The sequence below is a fragment of the Pantherophis guttatus genome, chromosome 18 (assembly GCF_059756535.1).
Source record: "Pantherophis guttatus breed Tessera chromosome 18, ASM5975653v1, whole genome shotgun sequence".
Lineage (NCBI taxonomy): Eukaryota > Metazoa > Chordata > Lepidosauria > Squamata > Colubridae > Pantherophis > Pantherophis guttatus.
The window spans coordinates 10434823-10456057 of NC_142080.1; the positions used below are offsets into that span (position 1 = coordinate 10434823).

At 46.2% G+C, this 21235-nt stretch overlaps 1 protein-coding gene across 2 annotated transcripts; it reads right to left on the minus strand.

Annotated features, from left to right (window-relative positions):
• Positions 1–2779: 2779 nt before the first annotated feature.
• Positions 2780–21211, minus strand: CDCA5 (cell division cycle associated 5). 2 transcript variants are annotated; one of them, XM_034405799.3, is made up of 6 exons: positions 21065–21211; positions 12411–12523; positions 11330–11392; positions 10012–10056; positions 5229–5762; positions 2780–3225 (listed from the first exon to the last, which is right to left on the minus strand). In XM_034405799.3, exons 1-6 carry the CDS (start codon positions 21117–21119, stop codon positions 3145–3147), a joined length of 891 nt encoding a protein of 296 aa, XP_034261690.2. In that variant the 5' UTR covers positions 21120–21211; the 3' UTR covers positions 2780–3144. The 2 variants fall into 2 exon arrangements, with proteins under 2 accessions (XP_034261690.2, XP_087737383.1); XM_087881257.1 differs by lacking the exon at positions 10012–10056 and having other exon boundaries at positions 21065–21193.
• Between the last annotated feature and the right edge of the window lie 24 nt (positions 21212–21235).

Below are 21235 nucleotides of genomic sequence, written 5' to 3' on the forward strand. Positions count from 1 at the left end.
CAAAGTTGCCTTCGGAAGTTGTGGGAGCTTCATCACTGGAGGCTTTCCAGAAGAGACTGAACTGCCATCTGTCAGAAATGGTGTAGGATCTTCTGCTTGGGCGGGGGGTTGGACTAGATGACCTCCAAGGTCCCTTCCAACTCTTGTTAATCTGTTATCTGGAGGTCTTCTAGTCCAGCCCCGCCCCCCTCCCTGCTCAAGCAGGAGATCCTAGACCATGTCAGACAAGTGATTGCCCGGTCCCTTCTGGAAAACCTCCAATGATGGAAGCCTTTGCTTGCAATTCAGTGGGCGTGTGTGCCACATCTGGACAAGTTACATAAAAGCAGATTCTCCCGAGGGCGTTTTTTGCTCGTGTTTCAAAGCAAACTGTTTTAACAATAAAAATTGTATATTGACCCATTGCGTCGCACCGGGGGGGAAAAATCAATCCCGTGATTAGATTATTTTTAAAGCCGCCAGTTCCCGACGTACGAAAGCAAATCGGGTGCAGCCTTCCGTAAACTCGGGGTTGTGACCCCGACTCCCGAGCCTGTCCTGACAGAGGAAGAGGACTCAGAAGGTGACGGGGAGGAACTGACAAGGCCTCCCTCTCCAGGACCCTCCTCTCTGGCAATGCCTCAGGTTCCATCCGAAGGCCAGGAGGAACGGCCTGGGATGTGCCGGGAGGGAGGCGTATCAGAGCACCAATTGATAGGGAGCGAGGATGATGAATCCTGGCTTGATCCCAGGCAGCGTTGGAGGGAGAAGCGTGCGCAGCAACGGAAGAGGCGTGGGAGGGCCAGAGATTGAGCTGAGTCACGGAGCCACGCCCCACCAGGAATAAAAGTGGGTGGGATTGCTCTTCAGGCTTTGTGACGGACAAAGTTAAACCCTGAAAGTCACATCGTGATCTCTGAAATTCGGCTTGGATATATTTTGGACTGAACATTGACTAAACTCTTTGTCTCGTGGATAATTTGTTGCTCCTGGAACGGACTGAAGATAAGTCCTCTTCTGCTTTATGGGAGTGAAAACGGTCTTGGCAGGCATTCGGCAGTTTGCTGCTAAAACCTTGGTCTGCCAAGAATTCTAATGTTTACCTAATAAAATATTGGCAGGCATGCTTGGTATTACGATTGCCTGTGTGAGGAAGGGGGACAGAACATTCGGCTGGGCATTCGGCAAGGGTCTCAGCCACGCCTCTCTGCCCCCCTTTCCCTGAGCTCTGATCGGCCAAGAGAATTTCAGTTCTGAAACATGGAAAGACCCCCCCCCAAGGGGGGGACCCATGCCCAAGATCAACAGCCTGGTCTTTTGACATTGTTAGGCTTGAGCGGGTGGGATGCCAAAAAGAAAAGGAAAAAAAAAAAGAGTTTTGAGGTCCTGTAAAGCAACAGCAAAATGATCCGTTTGGATAAAGGTAGCCAATTCTTTCAAGAGAGACACTCCGGATTTTTCTTGGATACAGGTAATCCTCGACTTACAACCGTTCGTTTAGTGACCGTTCAAAGTTATAACGGTAACTGTGAAAAAAAGTGACTTATGACCATTTCTCGCAGTTACGGCCGTTGCAGCCATCCCTATGGTCACGTGACCAAAATTCAAGACGTTTGGTTCGTACTTATGACGGTTTGCAGTGTCCAGGGGTCACGTGATCCCCCTCCCGGCAAGCCAAGTCGACGGGGAAACCGGATTCACTTAAACAAGCAGGTTGCTAACTTTTCTCAATCGCCGTGATTCGTTTAACAACCGCGGTAAGAAGCGTCGTAAAAGGGAGAGGGGGGGCAAAACTCACTTAACAAATTCTCTAAATGTTGGGCTAGATTGCAGTCGTAAGTCCAGGACTACCCTGTATTTGTTTCAATTTTTCAGACATCGCTATAATTCGCCCCATCTCGCCCCAAAATCTCTAAAATAAATCCCAGCATTCCCTTAGTTGTTCCACCGTAAATCCAGGGGGTTGAGGGCCACATCAGGGCTGTGGTTGACCTCGGGGGGGAGGCGGTGCTGCCCGACTGGGTGGGCGTGGCCATCTTGACATCACTGGGTGGGCATGGCCAATTGAGTGGGCGTGACCAGCTTGACACCACTCCCCAAACCGCTGGCATCTTTTCTCTTCGCATTGGGTAGACCAGGCTGGCTCCATGAGCCTTGAGTTTGATACCCCTACCCTAAAAATCAGGGGGTCACCAACTTTTCGGATGTCAGGGACCACTAAATTCATAATTTTAAATCCCGCGGCCTGCTAATATGAATTTTTTTTAAAAAAAGAATAGTATTTAACCCAATATTAAAAAATGTAAATTTTTCTGCGGCCCACCAACATTTTCTCGCAAACCACCCGTTGGGGACCCCTGCCCTAAATCATTTCTTAAACATTACACGTGAGTAGTTAAAGACAACAGGGAAAAACTGAAGGAAAGTCTTTTTTTTTTTTTTAATTTTCTCACAATGATTCTAACAGGGCTGCACTGTGAAGCGTCCCCAGGTGGGACAAAGAGACAAACCGAACGTCAAAAGCTTCGTCACTGCAAGGAACGTCCGTTAAGAAGGACGGCCAGAGAGAGGCTTAAGAACGGGCTGTTCCTTAAAACAGGCCTACCATAAACTCCCCGTTAACTCATCCTCCCTAAAAATGGAAGCTGGCTGAGTGAACCACGTTCCCCTCCATTTAAGCACATAGGACTTTGCAGAAGGCAAATGCAGAAGAAAAATAATTATGAAAAAAAAATAAAACTACCGGGGGAAACTCGTGGATGGGCGCGCGCTTTCAAAGACTAAAATGCACCTTAACATCTTTGCCTATTTTTGGGAATAGATTTGTTTTCCCAAAGGTAGCCAAGCCATTTACAAAAATTGTGACGCCGCGTAGAATCCGGATCCTTCCGCACATTATTTTCAGGTTACAGCCGAGGGGGGAAAAAAATTTCCTCGTAAGCCCAAATAATTAATACAATATCTTTTGTTTTTGGGGAAGGGGGCATTGAGAGAAGTGTTAGCTGCCTTTGGTCAGCGAGTAAACCTGTAGTAACAAAAAAATATTTTTACACCTTTATGCTAAGAAAGCTTAAGCGTCCTCCTAAGGGGGGCGTGGGGGGTGTTTGAGATTTATGTACAAGGAACATGGTGGCCACTGACGATGCGCTGAGGAGATGCATTTTTTCACTCCACAAGGAGGTCAAATTTCTCGGCTTCTTCGAACTCGGCGTTCATCTGCGCGGCCCACTCGTCCATCTTGGATTTCTATAAAGGCAATAAAACGACTTTTATTTGGATTAAAAAGAGGCCCCTGCTACGAGATAAGAAGAGTCTGCTAAGGTTCTGCACTAAGGCAACCAGAATTCTGCAATACCTCTTGATTAAATTCTTCCACACATCTTTATATAAGTAAGGTAAAGATTCCCCTCGCACATATGTGCTAATTGTTCCCGACTCTAGGGGGCGGTGCTCATCTCTGTTTCAAAGCCAAAGTCTCCGTGGTCAGGTGGCCGGCATGACTCAATGCCAAAGGCGCACGGAACCCTGTTCCCTTCCCACCAAAGGGGGTCCCTATTTTTCTACTCGCATTTTTTACCTGCTTTCGAACTGCTAGGTTGGCAGAAGCTGGGACCAGGAACGGGGAGCTCACCCCGTTACGCGGCACTAGGGATTCGAACCGCTGAACTGCCGACCTTTCGATCGACAAGCTCAGCGTCTTAACCTCTGAGCCACCGCATCCCTAATATAGAATTATTATATATTAGCTATAATTATGTATTAATTATATATTATAATATAGTATTAAAAATACAATAGCATAAATAACATGATCATTCAATCAGCAACAGAGGTAAATTTCCAGGATAGTAAATAGAAATGGCTGCCAATTATAGATTGTTGATTGTAGATTTAATGGACCTACAGTATGTAAAATCGTGCGCGTTAAACTCTAATATTAACGTAGGATGTTGCTTGTTTTCTATCCAGATCAGGCACTTACTTGAGGCCACATAATTGTAATACAGGCCAATCCAGTCCTCCTGCAGCCCACTGCCGGCCGGAAACAGGCCCCGCGGAGGTCCCGCGCGGCCCGTTTTGGTCAGCAGAGGCCCCGTGGGGCGGTCCTTTGATATCTCCAGGCCGGCCCCGTGGGCCAAATTTAAACACCCCATGTCACTCCTGCACTAAATACCATACTTTTCGGAGTATAAGACGCATTTTCCCCCCTAAAAGAGGGTGGAAATGTTGGTGCATCTTATATACCGAATACAGCCATTTTTCTCCACCCAAAACTCCACCCTATGAGTCCCGTTTTTTTCCAAAAACAGGCCTGTTTTTCACAAAAACGTGACATGTGGAGAGTTTGGGAGGCCAAAAAGAGGCATATTTTTGCCCTCCCCGGTCCCCAGGAGCACTCTGCAGGCCTCCCAAACTCTCTGCACGTCCCCCTTTTTTTTTTTTTTTTGCAAAAAACAGAATGCACAGAGGGTTTGGGAGGCCTGCAGAGTGCTCCTGGGGACCGGGGAGGGCAAAAATATTCCCCCCCCCCGTTTACCTCTTCGAAATCTTGGTGCGTCTGATATTCCGGTGCGTTTTACAGTCCAAAAAATACGGTAAGAAAATAAGTCCCTGATGCCATCCTCTACTATTTGGAGTGGATCTCTTGGTACGCCGCGCAAACAACAGCTGCCACCCCCATGCCTGCAGAGTGTGGTCCTTCACTCTCTCAGTACGTTGTGTGCACAAGGCAGGTCAAGGGAACCGAGCAGCCCGTAATTTTAACACAAAGTTTACAGCCACAGCTTGGCTGTAAACCAGTGATGAAATCCAAATTTTTTTTACTACTGGTTCTGTGGGCGTGGCGTGGTGTGGCTTGGTGGGCGTGGCAGGGGAAGGATACTGCAAAATCCCCGTTCCCACCCCACTCCAGAGGGAAGGATACTGCAAAATCTCCATTCCCATCTCACTCCAGGGGAAGGATACTGAAAAATCTCCATTCCCACTCCACTCCAGAGGAAGGATACTGCAAACTCTCCATTCCCACCCACTCCAGGGGAAAGATACTGCAAAATCTCCATTCCCACCCCACTCCAGAGGAAGGATACTGCAAAATCTCCATTCCCTCCCCACTCAGGGGCCAGCCAGAGGTGGTATTTTCCGGTACTCCGAATTACTCAAAATTTCCGTTGCTGGTTCTCCAGAACCTGTCAGATCCTGCTGGATTTCACCCGCTATAAACCCTCCCCAGCGCCCAAAGTCCTACTCACATCAAACTCGGGCACCTTCTTCTTCCTTCGTTTTTCTCTGCCGAACGAGATGCCAGGGATATCGGTGTCCGGCTTCCCGAGGGCCCCGCTTTCCTCAACTGCCGTCTTGGGGGCGCTGATGAGATGCAGAACGGCGGGCTCAGCCAGCTCCCCTGGGAGCAGGAGCTTTTCGAAACCGAAAAAGGTTTGCCGCTTGCCGGGACCACCGGCGGGCGTGGAGGTGCCCGCGAGGCTGAAGCTGGGGAACTCCGGCTTGTCTGTGAAGCTGCGGGACAAAGAGACGTCCAGGCGGCTGTAAGACCGGCGCACACGTTTGGCCATGGTCAGGTCTCGTTCGCAATCCGGTGGAGAACCTGGCGTGTTGGCGCTAACCGGGGACAGGACGTTAGTCTCTTTCGGTGAGTTCTCTGCGTCAAGATTCAAGGAGCAGCACGGGGTAAAAGACTGGCCTTTCCTTGTGGCCTCCCCTCCGTGGGGGCTTTGATTTTCAGGGGCCGCCGGCGGGCTGTTCTCCTTGTTTTCTTTTAAGGAGATCTATAAAACAGGAATAGGATTCCGTGTTACTTGCTATACGGTAGAAAAGCAGTACAAGGGGGAAGTCTGAAGGTTGAATCATTGCAACCGGAGTAATTTTTGCTGCTAGTTTGAGATGTTTTGCAGCTCATCCAGCCTTCATCAGTCAGAATAAACCCACTGGAGGCTAAAACATATGAAGAACGGTTGCTGGAACTGGGTATGTCTAGTCTGAAGAAAAGAAGGAGTTGGGGTAACATGATAGCAGTCTTCCGATATCTCAGGGGCTGCCCCAAAGAAGAGGGAGTCAAGCTCTTCTCCAAAGCTGGTTTGCATAACTTCACACATTTCAGTTTGTGGGGTGGGTCCAACAAGAGAGACTTAACCAAGTCCAAAACTTGACCAGGTGCATTCACACAACATGGTGGGCTTGCTTCCTTTTAACCTAGACGATTAAATTTAGAAGAGAATGGGCTGGGAGGGACCTTGGGAGGTCTTCTAGTCCAGCCCCATGCTCAAGATTAAAATTAAGAAGAGATGTTTGTAGCAGGAGGACCTTAGCAGGTGGCGAGAACCCAACTTTTGGGTAAGGTTGTAATTCATTGGGTTGTGCAATCCCCAAAAAATTCAGTTAAGCCGGTCAAGGACCTGCAGTCAGCAAAGGAATTTATAATATGTTGAGATGCTAGCAAGAGTGCAGAGAGGAACATACAAAGAACGGTTGCAGGAACTGGGTATGTCTAGTTTAATGAAAAGAAGGAGCAGGGGAGACATGATAGCAGTGTCCCAATATCTCAAGGGCTGCCCCAAAGAAGAGGGAGATAAGCTATTCTCCAAAGCCCTTGAGGACAGGACAAGAAGCAATGGGTGGAAACTCATCAAGGAGAGAAGCAATGTAGAACTAAGGAGAAATTTCCTGACAGTGAGAACAATTAATCAGTGGAACAACTTGCCTCCAGAAGTTGTGAATGCTCCAACACTGGAAGTTTTTAAGAAGATGTTGGATAACAATTTGTCTGAAGCGGTGTAGGGTTTCCTGCCTAGGCAGGGGGTTGGACTAGAAGACCTCCAAGGTCCCTTCCAACTCTGTTATTCTATTTCTATTCTATTTCTAGTCTAGTGAAAAGAAGGACTAAGGGAGACATGATAGCAGTCTTCCAATATCTCAGGGGCTGCCCCAAGGAAGAGGAAGTCAAGCTATTCTCCAAAGCACCTGAGGGCAGGACAGATGGAAACTCATCAAGGAGAGAAGCAACTTAGAACTAAGGAGAAATTTCCTGACAGTGAGAACAATTAACCAGTGGAACAACTTCCCTGCAGAAGTTGTGAATGCTCCAACACTGGAAGTTTTTAAGAAGAGGTTGGATAACATCTGAAGTAGTGTAGGGTTTTCTGCCTGAGCAGGGGGTTGGACTAGAAGACCTCCAAGGTCCCTTCCAACTCTGTTATTCTATTCTAATTAAGCAGAGAGTTAACTGACTGATGAAGCTGCTGGGATGAGCAGCGAAAGGTCTCAAGATAACAAAAATTAGTCCAGGTGCAATGACTCAACCTTCAGACAACTGTACCTGGATGACTCAGAATCTTCATCGACGTGTTACAAGGGGAGAGGTTTCAAAATGATTTCCAAACGCTTCAACAGGATTTATCTGATTTCCCCCTTTTTGATCAGTCTGCATGTGGCTAAGCCCTCAGGAAAACGCTTCTGGGATGCCAAGGAGAAATAAGATTTTATGAAATTATCTACGGAGATTCTCAGTCATCCAGGTCCTGGTTGTCTCAAATATGCTTTTTCAAGAGGCAGCTGGACTTTCTGGTTTTTTTCTTTTGAAGGCATTTCGCTTCTCCTCCAAGAAGCTTCTTCAGCTCTTGCCGTTGTTCTTCAGTCAGAGCCGAAGAAGCTTCTTGGAGGAGAAGCGAAACGTCTTCAAAGAAAAACCAGAAAGTCCAGTTGCCTCTTGAAAAAGCACTTCTGGGATTTTATGAAATTGGTAAACTACAGGTACTCTTCGACTTACGACCACGATTGAGCCCCAAATTTCTGTGGCTAAGCGAGACAGTTGTTAAAAGTGAGCTTTGCTCAATGTTACAACCTTTTCTTGCCAAAGTCGTTAGATGAATCCCTGCAGGTGTTACATCGGTAACAGGGTTGTTAAGTGAATCCGACTTCCCCATTGACTTTGGTTGTCAGGTCGCAAAAGGGGGACGCTGCAACTGTCATAAATATAAGTCGGCTGCCAAGCGTCCAAATTTTGCCCACATGACCCTGGGGATGCAATGGTCGTAAGAGTGAAAAACGGTCGTAAGTCACTTTTTTTCAGGGATGTTAATTGGAACTGTCATTAAATGAACTGTGGTAAGTCAAGGACTAGCTGTAGTCGCATTTCCCATTATGAGAAAGGTATTTCCTCATCACCTTCCATCCTCCCACCTCAAAAGAGAGGTTCTCCAACCATTTGGCCTGCTGGCAGTGATATTTAGAGCGATTTATGCTGATTTTTTTCTGCGCAAATGGACCTACCTCTCTAAACATCTTTGCCTCATACCTATCGTTTTAATTTACAAAAAGTCCTTTTGCCGTCTGTGTGAATTTCAGAGGCATTCTGGTAGTAAAGACAGGTCTTCATTTCCCATTTATCTATCTATCTATCTATATATATAAATGGCTGTGTATGTATGTATGTTCCAGCATAACTCTGGAACGCCTCGAGCAATTTCATCCAAACTTGGTACACAGATGACTTACTCTCTAGAAAGAAATACTGTGGGTGTAAGATATCCCTAACACCCCTTGGGGTGTGTGTGTGTGTGGGTGTGTGTGTCTCTGTGTGTGTGTGTCTGTGTATGTATGTTCCAGCATAACTCTGGAATGCCAGGGCCACTGAAATGAAAAAGAATCAATTTTATCTAGAGTGTCAAATCACAGTACTTTTAACTGTGCATTTTGGATTCAAGTTGTTAAGATACAGCCTGTTGTGCCTTAAAATGGCTTCTACTGTACAGCGCAGTGGAGTTGCCATGGTAACGGCTTCACGGTACTCTACAAGGATGCTCCCTCTGGTAAGGGAGAATTAACGATTCTGCAAGTGATTAAGCATGTTTGATTTTCTCTTTGGCCTGAGTTCTCCAATAGAGAATGCCCTGAAGGGCCCTCATATTAATATCCGTTAGATTCTCTGCTCCATCCAGTTTTAATGTTATACTAGCTGATAACCCGATGTTGCCCGGGTATTTATTCATCCCAATCCTGTATTAGACAGGAAAAGGACCGCCTCAACCACTGTGGTGAGAATTAGAGACCTAATTGCCCTGGCCAACAGCCTGGGAAAAATTCTACAGGGGACGGCCTTTGAGGTGATTATCTGCATTAGCAGGCACATCCCCCGACAACTTGCCCTCTTTGTTTCAAAATGATGGCTAGGGTGTTGGGTTTTTTTTACAGAACCATTCTATGCTCTCTCATTAACCTCCTCTGACCTGGAAGATTAGGGGTATCCAATCCCTGGGCCGGTCTTTGGTCTGTTATGAACTGGGCCGCATAGCTGGGGGTGAACAGCTGGCAAATGAAGCTTCATCTCTATTTGCAGCTGCTCCCCAGAGTTAGCATCACCGCCTCAGCTCCACCTCGGATCATCAGGCATTAAGAGTCTCGTAGGAGAACAAGCCCTACTATAAATTGCGCATAAAGGTAAAGGCTCCCCTCGCACATACGTGCTATTCGTTCCTGACTCTAGGGGGGCAATGCTCATCTCCGTTTCAAAGCCAAAGAGCCAGCGCTGTCCGAGGACGTCTCTGTGGTCATATGGCCGGCATGACTCAACGCACGGAACGCTGTTCCCTTCCCACCAAAGGTGGTCCCTGTTTCTCTACTTGCATTTTTTACCTGCTTTCGAACTGCTCGGTTGGCAGAAGCTGGGACAAGCCACGGGAGCTCACCCCGTTACGTGGCACTCAGGATTCGAACCGCTGAACTGCCGACCTTTCGATCAATATGCTCAGCGTCTTAGCCACTGAGCCACCACATCCCCTAAATTGCACATACGGGGAATCTAATTTGTGTCCTCCTTCTCTCCCCCACCCATCCCAGTCCGTGGAAAAATTGTCTTCTACGAAACCGGCCCCTGGTGCCAAAATGGGGACCGCTGCTCTCAATGTGTCAGACTTCAATTCCCAGAATTCCCCAGCCATCTTGGGGAAGGCAGGCTTACTTAAAAGTTCCAGATCTTGGCCTTCTTTTAATTCTCAACAATTGCTATGGCGCCGTGCTTACCCTTGGACTCCGACGAGGAATTAAATCACTTTCTTTCACCTGGTCCTGGGAACAATAGAGCACAATAAATAAATAAAAAAAAATTAAAAAAAAAATAGAGCACACACAAAAAAGTAGTTAATTTGGCCATGATTTAATTTCATTCATAATTTTATTACTCGTGTGCCGTACGTTTTTAAAAATAGTTCACAGCTCTGTTTAATATTTTGATACCCATTTTATATGCTGAATTGGTGAGTTTTTATGCATTATTGCTGGATTCTGTTACATCATATGAAAATAATAATCATAATCATAACAACAACAACAACAACAATAATAATCCACGGAAAGAGGGGTCAATTCTCACGGTAATAGAACTGGCAGGGATAGCAAAAGTGTCTTAATTAAGGGGAATAATATATCCAGTTTTGTTTCTATTTGGAGATTGCTTCCAGTTTTTTACTCGAAATAGAATAAAATGAAACATTGACTTTGAATGTTGGTGATTGAATTTGTTGCTGTAGAAATGGCTAGTAGTCACTAATTATATAAAAGGAAAAAGTCTAAGTGTAATTTACTTTATTACACACTTTACTAATTTAATTACTGCACCGAAAAAAGTTGGAGGGCTGTGCTTTTTTTCCTTCTTTTCTTTTTCCTTCGCATTTTCTCTCCCCTTTCTGTTTCTCTCTCCCCTTTCTGTATTTTTGTCTGTATTTTCATTTGCATCTTTTATTCGGATATGTTTCAATAAAAAATTATTTTTTAAAAAATCACATAAAATATGGAACATGTATAAAGCAGCTTCATAACAACTACCGTGTTTTCCCGAAAATAAGACCCTGTCTTATTTTTTTTTTCCAAACCCCGAAATAAGCACTTGGCCTTATTTTCGGGGAGGTCTTATTATTTTGGGGCGCATGGAGCAAGGCGGGGCTCCTCTTGCCGTTTTACCTGATTTCCAGCTCTGTCTCCCTAACCCTAACCAGAGGAAATGGCGGGGACCGGCTGTGCGTGCGGTTTTCAGGGAGGGCTTATTTTCGGAGGGGGATTATTTTATTTATTTATTTTATTTTATTGAATTTCTATACCGCCCTTCTCCCGAAGGACTCAGGGCGGTGTACAGCCAAAAATAAAACCATGACAGTATAAAAATTAAAAGCAATTTAAAACAATTAAATAAATTGGCCAAAAAACTCTAATAAAACAACCCATTAAAATAGTAAAATGTTGTTATTATTTAGGCCTTATATTATTATTTTAGCACCTGTGCTTAAAAGTCTGATTGGGCTTATTATCAGGGGAGGTCTTATTTTAGGGGAAACAGGGAACTCACCTGCTTGTTCCGTGGCTTAATCTTTCTCAGAGTTATCGTGCGCATGGCCGAGGCACCCGGGCGCTAAAAAGAAGACGGGAAAAAAATATTCAGCAGGGCAGCAAAGAAAAATGCAGCTGGGAGAGAATTTTTCTGTTAAACACACAGAATCTGAGATTCGTCTCTCTAAAATACATCACATGCTTTGAGAGAACCTGAACAATCACTCCTACCCAATATACAGGTCATCCTCGACTTATGACAGCTGAGCCCCAAATTTCTGTTGTTCAGCGAGACAGTTGTCAAGTGAGGTTTTCCCCATTTTACAACCTTTCTTGCCACAGTTGGTAAGTGAATCCCTGCAGTCGTTCAATGAGTGTCATGGCCATTAAGCGAATCCAGCTTCCCCATTAATGTGGCTTGTCAGAAGGTTGCAAAAGGGGATTACGTGATCCAGGGAACACAGCAAAACCGTCACAAATACGAGTCAGTTGCCAAACATCTTGGCAGATCGAACCTCACCAGGCTCAAGGTTGACTCAGCCTTCCATCCTTCCGAGGTGGGTAAAATGAGGACCCAAATTGTTGGGGGGCAAGAGGCTGACTCTATAAACTGCTTAGAAAGTGCTGTAAAAGCACTGTGAAGCGGTATATAAGTCTAAGGGCTACTGCCCTCCCTCCCTCCCTTCCTATTAGAATGCAGTATTGCAGGCTAACTCTGCCCACTGCTAGCAGTTCGATCCTGACTGGCTCAAGGTTGACTCAGCCTTCCATCCTTCCGAGGTCGGTAAAATGAGGACCCAGATTGTTGGGGGCAAGAGGCTGACTCTGTAAACCGCTTAGAGGACTGGAAAGCACTGTGAAGCAGGATATAAGTCTAAGAGCTATTGCTATCTGAATTTTGATCATGCGACCATCGGGATGCTGCAATGGTCGTTAAGTGTGAAAAACAGTCATAAATCACCTTTTCACTGTCATTTTAACTTTGAACACAGTCCCTAAATGATTATCCGTATGGCTTACCCAACGCATCGCTACCCAAGTAGAATTTTAAATTCATAAAAGAATAAATGAAAGCACAAACAGCAATGCTTTTCTCGTACCGGGGTGCCCATCATTTTCTTGGCCACCCCACTGGGGTTACCCTGGAACACCGGACAAGTTGAGGAAGGCAAGTTTCTCTCGGACCTCCGCCTGGGGGGAGAGGAAGCAGCACCTGGGGAATAAATAGAAAGGATAAAAGGGTTTGATCAAAGATGGTAAGCAAAATCATGAAGTCCATACTCAGGGAATGTTTTCATTTCAAAATAAGAGTCATGCTACAAGCCAGGGCATCTTCGACTTATGACCCCAATTGAATCCGACGTTCCTGACTGCTAAGCGAGACATTTGTTAAATGACTTTCGCCCCATTCTACGATCTTCCTTGCTACCAGTTGTTAAGTGAATCAGTGCAGTTGTTAAGTTAGGAACAGGGTTGCTAAGTGAATCTGGTTTTCTCGTGGACTTTGCTCGTCAAAAGGTCGCAAAAGGGGATCGTGTGACAAGTTGCCAGCGCCCAAAGTCTGATCACGTGAGCGTGGGGAATGCCGCAACAGTTGTAAGTGAGAAAAATGGTCCTAAGCCACTTGTTTTCCAGGGCCGTTGTAACTTTGGTCACTAAGCAAACCGGTGTAAGTCAAGGTCTGCCTGTAATTCTGACGATTAGGAATAGGTGTTGCAAGTTGTTGAACACCTGCTTCCTCCGAGTACTAAGTCAAGAAGCGGTCTCCTATTAGAAACAAAGCCAAATATAAAGGTAAAAGTTCCCCTCGCACATATGTGCTAGTTGTTCCTGGCTCTAGGGGGCGGTGCTCGTCTCCGTTTCAAAGCCGAAGAGCCAGGGCTGTCCGTGGTCATGTGGCCAGCATGACTCAACGCCAAAAGTGCACGGAACCATGTTCCCTTCCCACCAAAGGGGGTCCCTATTTTTCTACTTGCATTTTTTAAGGTGCTTTCAAACTGCTAGGTTGGCAGAAGCTGGGACAAGTCACGGGAGCTCACCCCGTTACGCGGCACTAGGGATTCGAACCGCCGAACTGCCGATCTGCCAAGCTCAGCATCTTAGCCACTATACTTCTCCTTAATAAAGATAGCGACAATACAGTACAGAGCCTTGGTGGAGCAGCGGACTAAAGCCCTGTTAAATAGCAGTTAGCTGCCAGCTGCCTGCAATTACTGCAAGTTCAAATCTCACCAGGCTTAAGGCATATAAATCGAACAAACAAACAAACAAACAAACAAATAAATAAATAAATAAACAAGCAAACAACCTTTTGTCTTAGCACACACAACACGCCTGACAGATTAAAAAATACACACGAGACTGCTTAGTTTACGGGTGAGGAAGTTTTGGGAAACTGAGCCCTTGTCCTATGAAATTTTCTGACTGTTGATTGTACACCATGAAGTCGTCGTCGACTCCTAGGGAACGGATAGAGGGATTTTCTTTGACATGGTGCATTCATTGCCCCTGTGCTGGTCCCAGGGTGGATAAAAATCAATGATTTTTTTTTAAAAATCAAAAAAAAATCAGATTTTTTTTATTTAAATCGGATTTTTTTTATTTTTATCAAATTTATTTTAATAAAAAACTTTTGGGGTAAAAATCTACCGTAAGATAGTTTTCTATTTAAGATACATAAATAATTTCGTTTATTCAGCATGAAATGGAGCTTAGTTATGTAGCAGGAGGCTGTATATTCTGCAACACTGGGACTATCGGTGAGTCAACAGTGGGTCAAAGGAGTAGCAGAGAGGACAGTTGCTCTTTAAAAATTACGATTTAAATCGAGTTGATTTAAATCAAGCCTTTTTACTAGTGATTTAAATCATGATTTAAATTGTGATTTAAATCAACTCGATTTAAATCAAATCCACCCTGGCTGGTCCTTCTCTTTTTTCTCTCTCCTTCCACCTTTCCCAAGATTAATATCTTTTCCAGAGAGCTGCACTTTCACATCACATGTCCCAAGAAGCATCAGGGGACGGGGGACGAGGATGGGATGGGACGGGACGGGGGACGGAACAAATTCACATTAAACCCCAGTGTGGCTGACTGGGATACGGAGAGGCATATTAAATAAATGCAGCCTTGGTCTATTGTTAACCAGGGCTGTTTTGTAAACCATACTCTGGTTATTTAGAAGAATGGCTGCCAATCTTTTGGGTACCAGGGACCAGTTCCGTGGAAAGGTTTTTCCGTGGACTGGGGAGGCGTGATTCAAACAAGCAAAACCACGGAAGGGGCTTTGCTTGTTTGCGCGGACCAGTCCTAGTTCACAGACTGAGGGACGGGGACCCCCGATTTAGAAGGGTCCTTTTCTTTCTTGCATTCCCAAAATTTATTTATTTGTGTATCGTATTTCAAGGGGCTAAGCCAACAACCCTTGATCATACATCAACCTCGGCAGCTTTAAGCCTGGCAGGACTTCAACTCCCAGAATTCCCCAGCCAACCATGCTGAGCCAGCCTTGGCAACTTTTAAGACCTGTGGAACCTGAATTCTGGGAGTTGAAGTCCGCCAGGATTAAAATTACCAAAGTTGGAGACCCCTGCCATAAACCACGGCCACCCCCCACCCCCAAGCCTATCAAACCTCACTTGGCTGGATTCTCATACGATCTGATTATATAATAACAACAAAGATGAGATTAGAGCCTTGGTGGCGCAGCAGACTAAAGTGCTATTAAGTAGCACCAGCTGCCTGCAATTACTGCAAGTTCAAATCTCACCAGGCTCAAGGTTGACTCAGCCTTCCATCCTTTCGAGATAAGTAAAATGAGGACCTGGATTGTGGGGGCAATAAGCTGACTTTGTATAAAAAAGAACACCGCTTGGGGGGGGGCCGAAAGCCCTACTAAGCAGGTATATACAAAAGTATGAAGGCTATTGCTTAACGCATTGTAAGCCGCCTTGAGTCTCCGGAGAAGGGCGGCATATAAATCGAACCAATAAATAAATAAATGTCCTTCTGGAATATTTCCCCCTCCCCCGCCCCCATTGGAGTTGGGTGACTAGGTGGCTCAGTGGCTAAGACGCTGAGCTTGTTGATCAGAAAGGTCAGCAGTTCGAATCCCTAGTAAAGGTCTCCTGCATAAGCAGGGGGTTGGACTAGATGACCTCCAAGGGTCCCTTCCAACTCTGTTACTGTTAAACCCTCAGAGCCTTAAGACAATTGGCTTGGGGGGAACCCCATTCTGCTCCCGTCCACCCCATCTTTAATTAGACCGTAGATCTTTAATTAGACCGTAGATCTAATTAGATCTTTGTGATTGTTAAGCCACCCAGTTACCCTGGGCAGCCAATACAGGTAGCTCTCAACTTACAACCATCATTGACCTCAACATTTCTGTTGCTGTGCGAGACATTTGTTAAGTGAGTTTTACCCCCATTTTACGACTTTCCTTGCTACATTTGTGAAATGAATCCACTGCAGCTGTTAAATTAGTCACACGGTTGTTAAGTGAATCTGGCTTCCCCGTTGACTTTGCTTGTCAAAAGGTCGCAAAAGGGGATCATCGTAAATATGAATCAGTTGCCAAGTGTCTGAGTTTTGATCCCGTTTTGACCATGGGGATGCTGCAACGGTCGTTAAGTGTGAAAACAGCCATAAGTCACTTTTTTCAGAGCTGTTGTAACTTCGAACAGTCACTAAATGAACTGTTGTACCTCAAGGACTACCTGTAAATGAATAATTCTATCAAATATTCGCATCTGCCTATCCCAGGTCCTTGGGAAGGACGCGACAGGTGGATAAAAATGCCAAATCCAGTCTGAACATATGATGATGAAAAAGACGGGATATAATAATAATGAAGAAAGGTGAAGTATAGTAATAAAGATGGAATATAAGAGTGAATAAAGGCAGGATATAATAAATAAAAGTGGATAATAATAAAGGCAAAGTATAGTAATAAAGGTGGAATATAATAATGAATAAAGGCAGGATATAATAAAAATAAAGGCAATATATAATAATAATGAATAAAGGTGAAGTATAATAAAGAAAAGTGGAATATAAGAATGAATAAAGGCGAGAAATAATAAATAAAAGTGGATGATGATGATGATGATAATACTAATGGCAAAGTATAGTAATAAAGGTGGAATATAATAATGAATATAGGCAGGATATACCGAGTTTCCCCGAAAATAAGACCGTCTTATATTTTTTTTGAACCCTGAAAAAAGCGCTTGGCCTTATTGTCATGCGCTCAAAAGCCCGATTGGGCTTATTATCAGGGGATGTCTTATTTTGGGGGGAACAGGGTAATAAAAAAAGCAAATAATGAATAAATGATAATAATAATAATAACAATAATAATAATGGCAAAGTATAGTAACAAAGGTGGAATATAATAATGAATAAAGTCAGGATATAATAAAAATAAAAATATACTAATAATGATGATGATGATGATGATGAAAGCTAGGATGCTGGCAGCAACTCGTATCAACCATCAAGGCCAGTCAATGATATTTGTGACACATTTTAAAATGTTTAGTTGACTGTTTCATGTATAATAAATAATAATAATAATAATAATGGCATGCGGCGAAGAGGGGGTTGAGGGGTTTTTTATGTAAATTTTTGGAAAAAATTTTAAGGGGTCCCGGGGGGGGGGGGGGAGGCAAAATTGGAACTAGGGTAGTGGGTTTGGGGGATAACCCACCAAGGGGAAGGTCAGGCCTGGCCACTATACGCGGCGGGGGGGGGTGGGAGTTCCGGAGGAAATGGAGGGGGTCGAGCCTGTCCAGATTGTGTTTTTACCATCGGTACTGTGAGGGGGAGGGGTAGACATGGCGGGAGCAGGGGGCCATATCATGTTAAGGGAGTGCGCACCCGCTGTCTCCATGCGGTAGCGTGCTCCGGCCCCCAAGGCTCCACTCGTTCTCCAGGTTGCACAGATCCTCAGGGCCCGGGCCTTCGGCTGATGTTGTGCAATGCCAGGTCCGCAGTAAATAAAGCCCCCCTCATTTGTGATCTTGTTCAGGAGGGGGGAGCGGACCTGGCAGGTATTACGGAGACCTGGTTGGGCCTGGAGGGAGGGGTCCCTCTGGTAGAAATGTGCCCACCAGGCTTCCACGCATTCCATCAACCGAGGTCTCAGGGAAGGGGTGGGGGAGTAGCGGTTATTATTAGAGAAGGTTTTAGGCCGAGGGAGACCACTGTTCCTCAGACGGCCGGTTGTGAGACCCTCCTTGTGAAGTGGGGTCATGGGGTTCAGATGGGTTTGCTGATCACGTACCTGGCTCCCTGCCACGTGGCAGCAGCCCTGCCCGAGCTACTCAACGTTATTGCCGCGGTGGCGGTTGATACCCCCAGACTTATGGTCATGGGGGATTTCAACCTGCCGTCCGTGGGTGAGACGTCTGAGGTGGCTCGGGAGTTCATGGCTTCCATGACGGCTATGGATCTGACCCAGCTAATTCATGGCCCTACGCACATGGGGGGAAACACACTGGACCTGATTTTTGTCTCTGGACAGTGGCCGAGTGATCTCGAGATAGGGGACATAGTTATCGAGCCCTTGTCATGGTCGGATCACTCTCTCCTTCGCCTTGATCTTCGAACCGCTGCTCCCCGCCGCAGGGAGGCGGAACCGATAAGATGGTACCGCCCCAGGCGCCTGATGGAACCTGATAGGTTCCAGACGGAGCTTGGGCCAATGCCTGAGGTCTTGGCTCATGCCTCGACTGGAGACTTAGTGGCCGCCTGGGATAGGGCGGCCGCTGGAGCTCTGGATCGAGTCGTGCCTTTGCGGCCTCTGACCCGGCGCCGATCTCACCTGGCTCCTTGGTTTACTGAGGAGCTGAGGGAGATGAAGCGCCGGAAAAGACGCCTAGAGAGTAGTTGGAGGGCCAGTCGCACTGAATCTGACCGGACACTGGTAAGATCTCATATTAAGAATTACCTAGTGGCGATAAAAGCAGCGAAATGTACTCATCTTGCTGCTCTTATCGCGTCATCAGATAACCGCCCGGCCGCCCTGTTTAGGGTGACCCGCTCCCTGCTCCACCAGGAAGCGAGGGAGGACCCCTTGGAGGGGAGAGCCGAGGATTTTGTTCAGTATCTGTATGACAAAATCACTCAGATTCGGGAAGATCTGGACTCTGACTGGGTAGATCCAGTGGGGATGACGGAGGCAGGTCCTGAGAATGTTATCTGGGATGAGTTTGACTCTGTGACCCCTGAGGACGTGGACAGGATTCTGGGTAGACTGAATGCGACCACATGTTTGTTGGACCCGTGCCCCTCCTGGTTAGTGCTGGCTTCCCGGGAGGTGACGCGAGGCTGGCTCCAGGGGATTATAAATGCTTCATTGAGTGAGGGTGTCTTTCCCGCCGCCTTGAAAGAGGCGGTGGTGAGACCTCTCCTCAAGAAGCCTTCCCTGGACCCGGCAATATTGGCTAATTATCGTCCAGTCTCCAACCTTCGCTTTGTTGCGAAGGTTGTTGAGAGTGTGGTGGCACGACAGTTTCCCCGGTACCTGGATGAAACGACGTATCTAGATCCGTTCCAGTCGGGCTTCAGGCCTGGGTACAGCACGGAAACGGCATTGGTCGCGTTGGTGGATGATCTCTGGAGGGCTCGGGACAGAGGTTGTTCCTCTATCCTGGTCCTATTAGATCTCTCAGCGGCTTTTGATACCATCGACCATGGTATCATGCTGCACCGGTTGGGGGGGTTGGGGGTGGGAGGCACCGTACTACGGTGGTTCTCCTCCTTCCTCTCCGACCGGTCGCAGTCTGTGTTGACAGGGGGGCAGAGGTCGACCCCGAGGCCCCTTATATGTGGGGTGCCACAAGGATCGGTCCTCTCGCCCCTTTTGTTCAACATTTATGTGAAGCCGTTGGGCGAGATCATCCGTGGTTTCGGGGTGGAGTACCATCAGTACGCTGACGACACCCAGCTGTACATCTCCACCCCGGACCACCCCAACGATGCCCTTGAAGTGATGTCCCGGTGCCTGGAGGCCGTACGGATCTGGATGGGGAGAAACAGGCTCAGACTCAACCCATCCAAGACCGAGTGGCTGTGGTTTCCGACATCCCGATATAGTCAGCTGGTGCCATCGCTGACTATTGGGGGCGAAGTATTGGCCCCCACGGAGAGGGCTCGCAACTTGGGTGTCCTCCTGGATTCACGGCTGTCTTTAGAAGAGCACTTGACGGCCGTGACCGGGAGGATTTTTCATCAGGTTCGCCTGATTCGCCAGTTGCGTCCCTTTCTGGATCGGGACTCGTTACGCACGGTCACTCATGCCCTCGTCACCTCCCGTCTGGACTATTGTAACGCTCTCTACATGGGGCTCCCCTTGAGGAGCACTCGGAGGCTCCAACTGGCGCAGAGTGCGGCCGCGCGGGTGGTGATGGGAGCGACGTGGCGCTCCCATGTAACGCCTCTCCTGCGCGAGCTGCACTGGCTCCCGGTGGTCTTCCGAGTGCGCTTCAAGGTTTTGGTCATCACCTTTAGAGCGCTCCATGGCTCAGGACCTGGTTATCTACGGGACTGCCTGCTACCACCAATAGCCTCCCACCGACCAGTACGCTCCCATAGAGAGGGGCTCCTCCGGGTGCCGTCGGCCAAACAATGTCGACTGGCGGCCCCCAGGGGGAGAGCCTTCTCTGTGGGGGCACCTACTATCTGGAACGAGCTCCCCCCCGAGATACGGAGGATTCCGGATCTGCGTACCTTCCGTCGCACGCTGAAGACGTTCCTATTCCAGCAAGCCGGCCTGACCTAAACTTCTCCTCTTTTAAATGGGAATTTTAAATTTGGTTTTAAATTATTGGGGTTTTAAATATGGTTCAGCCAAATTTATCTAACTTGTTTTATTTCTATTTTAAATTTTGTATTGATATGTTTTATTTCATGGCTGTTCACCGCCCTGAGTCCTTCGGGAGTAGGGCGGTATACAAATCTAATAAACTAAACTAAACTAAACTAAACTAAACTAAACTAAACTAATAATAATAATAATAATAAATAGTTTATATAATAATAAAAGTGGAATATAATAACAGTAAATAAAGGCTGGATATATTAATAAATAAAAACTAGATATAATAATAATAATAATAATAATGGCAGAATATAATAACAGTAAATAAAGGCAGGATATATTAATAAATAAAAACTGGATATAATAACAACAACAATAATAGCTGTATATAATAATAAAGGAGGAATATAATAACAGTAAATAAAGGCAGAATATATTAATAAATAAAAACAGGAAATAATAATAATAATAATAATAATAATAATAATAATAATAATAATGGCAGAATATAATAACAGTAAATAAAGGCAGGATATAATAGCAATAAATAAAGGCAGGATATATTAATAAATAAAAACCGGATGTTGTAGTAGTAGTAATAATAATAATAATAATAATAATAATAATAATAATAATAGCTGTATATAATAATAAAGGCGGAATATAATAACAATAAAGGCAAGATATATTGATAAATAAAACCGGGTGTAATAATAATAATAATAATAATAATAATAATAATAATAATAATAATAATGGCGGGATATAATAACAGTAAATAAAGGCGGGAAATAAAAAGCAAATCTGTCCTTGAAGGCAGGGAAGCCCAGGGAGGGGGAGGGGCGTTTGGGAAGCGAGGCAGAGGAGCCCCCTCCCCCTCCCCGGGCCTGCAACGCGGGATCCCCCAACCCACCCAAAGCCTCGCCTCACCTTCCCGGGCTTCCCCGGCCGAGCGCGCCCGCCTCCCGGGGCGGCCTCCCGCCATGGCGGCCGCCTCCTTCCTCCTCCCGATCGCTTCTCCGCGCCGTTGAAATCGCCCGCCACAGCCTCGCCGGAAGTGACGTCAGGGGGCCGTCCGCCGGATAAGCGCCGTCCGCCATC

Bases quoted from the DNA above. Each gene is read 5' to 3' on its own strand.
- CDCA5 (XM_034405799.3), bottom strand. From the start codon at position 21,119: ATGGCGGGAGGCCGCCCCGGGAGGCGGGCGCGCTCGGCCGGGGAAGCC. The intron at 10,057-11,329 runs GTGAGTTCCCTG...TATTGTTCCCAG, and splicing joins TTAAGCCACGGAACAAGCAG to GACCAGGTGAAAGAAAGTGA. The intron at 5,763-10,011 runs GTAAGCACGGCG...CCTGTTTTATAG, and splicing joins TTCCTCGTCGGAGTCCAAGG to ATCTCCTTAAAAGAAAACAA.